The 4,909-nt window shown below is 38.2% G+C and overlaps 1 protein-coding gene across 1 annotated transcript in view; it reads right to left on the bottom strand.

The window, feature by feature from the left end:
* Positions 1-952: 952 nt before the first annotated feature.
* LOC117113628 (ectonucleotide pyrophosphatase/phosphodiesterase family member 5-like) overlaps positions 953-4,909 on the bottom strand; it is a 5,348-nt gene continuing 1,391 nt past the window's right edge. Inside the window, exons 2-3 of the mRNA XM_033257030.1 lie at positions 2,157-2,890; positions 953-1,848 (exon numbers count right to left, since the gene is read on the bottom strand). Of these exons, the coding sequence (XP_033112921.1) occupies positions 1,549-1,848; positions 2,157-2,890 (1,034 nt within the window). The 3' untranslated portion in view covers positions 953-1,548. The remainder of the gene's footprint in view (positions 1,849-2,156; positions 2,891-4,909) is intronic.

A 4,909-nucleotide genomic window follows, 5' to 3' on the forward strand; every position in this document is an offset into this window, starting at 1 on the left:
ATAAAATACTGTAGGCTGATCATGTAATGAAGCGAAACGGTGGAAGCGAATCTGATTTGTATGGGAGTTGGAGCTTGTTTGGGATTTTCTAACTAGGAAACCTTCGCAGTTAGATTGACCATCAGTCATCAAAAATAATCACTATTACTAGATCCAATGCTGTAAGCTAAGATTTTTAAACAGTGCAAGACAATATCAGGGTGGACCCACTTTACGCGTAAATCCAAATAATGTGGACCTATTTTCAATAAGTTGGACCCATTTTACACAAATATGAAAAATCTGGATCCATTTTCTAAAAAGTTTTAACATTTTAGGCAAAATATCAGAAATCTGGACCCATTATTTTAAAAAGTGGACTCATTTTATGCATAAAACTGCATAATTTGGACCCATTTTTAAAAATTTGGACCCATTACAAAATTTGTGTGTGACCGTCCCAGTAGCTGGCTACGGCATTGATTAAATCTAAATTTTTATATCCAAGCGCAGATCTGCCCTTCCTATTGCGTTATCATGACTTTATTTGGTCACGCGAAGCCAGGTTGGAAGGGCTAGGGATTACTCTCCAATCTCCCAAGCCTCACTCATCCCGCAGGATCAGCAAATCCTACAACCACTAGACTGGTATCCCACTGCATGACAGCTTACCGTACTCCACCCTAATGTGTATCCTGCTAGAACCACAACTAGCCACTAGGAGTAGCGTATTGTAACAGTACAACAAAATCTTGACGATTGTGTTCTTGAATTGATTTTGCCGACATTGGCCAGGAAATTGAAAGGCCAAGAATTCAGAGATTCTTTGTGTGGTGAATTTGCTCCATAAAAAATATGCCTGCTTTACTTGAATGATGATAAACAATAATACTGATATCAAATTTGCATGACGGTTGTGTACGATGATTATTCAATATGATTGATTGATTGATTGATCAAGTAAAGCATTGTATTTTTTTTTCTGCACCTACATTTATTCTGTATATTACAGTAATATTAATTAAAGACTTTGATAATACTGTATCTAGTCAGATAGAACAATGATACACGTAAGACCAAAATAATACTGTTACCTTAAACAATTTACTTAGCTGGCTGCTCACGAAATAATAAAAAATGTATTTTACAATTTACATTTTTCTTCCCCGTAGTCACACTAACTTTCAAAGTTACACAGGGGCGTACTAGGCTGGTTTCGCCGGTAGAAAGGGGAGTGGGAGCGGTCGAATGGTGCGAAAATTGTGATTGCGGAAATAAATCTTTATACAAGTAAAAACACATGGTCATTTTTGTCTTTCCAACTCACTGAGCGGAATTAATGCCAGGAGATGACGGGACTTACGGTCCGAAGTTTACCTATTGTGGAGGTTATGCTATTGGACGTTTTAAGCCTAGAGTTCAATCTCGTTAAACTTGGTTGGTGTTCTTTGTGGCTCCCGTCGAGAGGGGTGGCGCCAGGATTTGCCCGAGGGGGGAAGGTCTCCCCATTGGTGCCAACCCTGCTGGCGAAGGGCGAGTGCCACACATCACCCTCTGCACAGTATTCCATTAGTTCTTAGTCAGTGAAAGCAAAATGAATAATATAGGATATAGAAGTGTGTAAATACCGCATGCAGTTGCAGACGATGGTTCAACTAAAATCTCTTGGATATTCGCTAATGATCCATTATTTGGAGCCGGCTTCAAATGTAATATTTTACACATTAGCTCGTACATATCGATTGCGTTTAAAGATTCAACGGAGAAGTTGCTTCTGAACGCTGGACCTTCTGCCAACATCATCGATTTCATTGAAATTTCCTCATTGTTAAAACCGTGATCTGCCATTTGGCCGACGTCGGTACCATTCTAGAAGAAATAAGAATATTTAGGCTTACCGTCTCTGAGAAGAAATTGGATTGGATTGAATTTATTCGGCGTGAACACACCAAGGATAACCCACGATAGTCTGAAGACTTATCCAGTGGGGTCCGATGGCGATTTGGCAGGAGGGCTTACACCGGGAGACGATCCCGTCACATGTACCATATTGAACGCGGGACCAAGGGTTTAAATGTCTCATAAAACATGAATTAAAACTCACATATTATTGTGTGCTTAATGCACTTTAAAAAGAGGAACAAGGGAGGTATATGAAAGGTGCACCTTCAACTTACCGCTAAAATGATCCACGGGAGATCAGCAATAGCAACTATCGGAAGGATCCTATAGTGATCACGATAATGATAATACTCTGGAATATCCTCTTTCTTGTACACGGTCATATTTGGGTGCGCATTCTTAAGTTGAATGTACATAGTTTCCAAAAAACCGTCTTTCGGCAAGATCATTGCTATTGGGCTTTCTGCGATGTACGCTATTGTGTTGTCCAGATCGATGATGTCACTGAGGTTAATCACATTATTATTTGAGACCTCTGTCATTCCGTGATCACCTGCAATAATGATATTTACTTGGTCTTCGAGTCCAAACTCTCGGATTTTTTGTCGTAGATAACCAATATTTTCGTCACATTTTTTAATACCGTCTCCAACTTGGGTGGACAATGGCCCAAACATATGTCCTACAACATCAAGGTAAGTCCATTCTACTACTACAACATCCATTCCACCCCTGAGCCAATTTATTGCTGTGTCAATTTTTGACCTAAGTTCTGCTATAGGATTGTCAGTAAACTTGTTTGGTCGAACACCACCGAACTCTGCAAATCCCCCAATATAATCGATGGATCCACTCGTTTTCTTCTGTTTCCGAGCCGTAACCCAAATAGGTTCAGCGATACCGGAGTTCCACCAATAGGAATCATTTTTGTTGGCAGTCATTGCGTACGAGTTATGGACACTATCGTACATGTGGTTATGGACCAGACCATGGCTTTCTGGATACAAACCTGTTAAAAAATAAAAATAACACCATAGGCTTACAAATATCAATATATGCATATAATGAATGTTATAGACTCAAAGATATGAATTTTCAACTAACAGCTAAGAGACCAGTGAAACCTCATTGATATATCAAAGTGTAAAATAAAGTCTTCGGACAATTGTCGGAACGGAATAGTGAATCATTGGGACGACCCAAACTTATCTTAATAACATGTAGGCCTATGGCCTATATCATATTTCATTTTTAAAAGAACGATATCGATCATGGGAATTTCTTGGGAATTTCATCTTGGGTCTACTAATATTTTAGTTACCGTTCCGTCAATTCTAGAAGTCTAGTTTTTCGACAAAAAAATATCCTGCAGCTATCAGGCTGTTAATAAAAGAACCAGATGGCGATGTGTTTTTCGTCTGTATTTTATAGTCTGTATTAACTTTGTATTGTGATATAAATAAGTATTGAGGTTAAATTCCATCGATGTAGGCCTAATAACAAATGACACTAAAGTGAAAATGAATCCTTTATTGATTTATTTATTCAGCTTTAAGCACTAAGGCCAAGGATATGCCAAACAGTGAACTAAATCACTCTTCAAAGTGGCAATCCCATCACAACAGGGGCTGTATGGACCAGTACACCGGGGTAACCACCTACTCAAAGTGTACACTGGGCCTACGGTCTATATAGAATAGTCCTTATCCGAGAAGACTTCAGAACCAGTGCCGATACTAAAGCTGTAGGTGTTGCAGTGCCCCTGCATTAACCTCTCGACCATCAACTCAAACAAATCCTCAAAAAAGAAAGCTTCGCATAAGCCTATACATATTGAATGTTCAATAATTATTTCCTGTCATGACTATAGGAGGGATACGACTTTTAAATTATTTAGACCTATTATGCCTATGCTGATCCATTTGTTACCAAAACCTCGAATTATAGCATTTGGCCTTTTTATTTATTTTTTTAATTTATTTTTTTTTGCGAAGTTTGGCTGGGCTTCTTTTTGAGATGGGCTACTTTTCGAGATCGGCTTCTTTTCGAGACTACTTTTGCAAAGTAAAGAGGCTTCTTTCCAAAATGAATGCTATAATTTTCGTGAATTTGTACAATTTAATAATAAATAAGGTAAATGTAACATCAATCTGTATTATGGAGTGTATTTAACTGGCATTATATCACCTAAGCTAATGTATAAACCAAGCTTGTTTTTAATTTATTTTGTTTTCTGAAATTCATGCACATAGTGTATGTACTCAGTCTATATCGAAAAGAAGCCTACACTATTTTGAAACGAGGCTAATTTTGTAAACTAAAGAGGGGGCTTTAATTCGAGATGGGCTTCATCTCGAGATTACAAGCACACTGCTTTAAGCAGCTTTGATTTTCATTAAAAAGCGCTACATAAATTGTGTATACCACATGTATATGATTTTATTGCTAAATTGGTGATGGGTGATAGGGGGAACACGTCACGACCTTATCAAAAAACATCTCGTAGGCCTAATACAGACATAATTAAACTCCGACTCTTCATTTCCTGAACACATACTTAAAACCATTTACTCCAGTCTAGTGTTGCCATAATATTATCTGAATTATGGTAACCTAGCCTGGGGTAGCTGTGACAATTAAAAAAGCACCTGAACAAAATTTATCTAATTCAGAAACGGGCCGTTATAGGGCTATTCGTAGTGCTGGATGGCGAGATCACTAGGAAGAACTCTTCGTTAAATCAAGGTTGTTTAATATTTATGATTTATATGATTTTAATGTTGGCATTTTATGTTTCTTGTTGAATCTGCAGTAGTCCCAGTGTCCCTGGCTAGCAAATTAATGATATTAATGATAATCATATCCACAATTAGGCCTATACACTAGCAGTAGCGTATCTAGAAGTCTAGAAATGAGGGGCTGCTGATCGGGGGGGGCGCGAAGATGAAATGGGAGGCTCGATGATCAGTTGTGGGGCGCTAATTCGCAAAATAAGGTGATTTTAGGTGATTTTTAACTACTTGACAGT

Source organism: Anneissia japonica, unplaced genomic scaffold, assembly GCF_011630105.1.
Source record: "Anneissia japonica isolate Jap-2015-1 unplaced genomic scaffold, ASM1163010v1 scaffold287748_len1686314_cov196, whole genome shotgun sequence".
Taxonomy (NCBI): Eukaryota; Metazoa; Echinodermata; class Crinoidea; order Comatulida; family Comatulidae; genus Anneissia; species Anneissia japonica.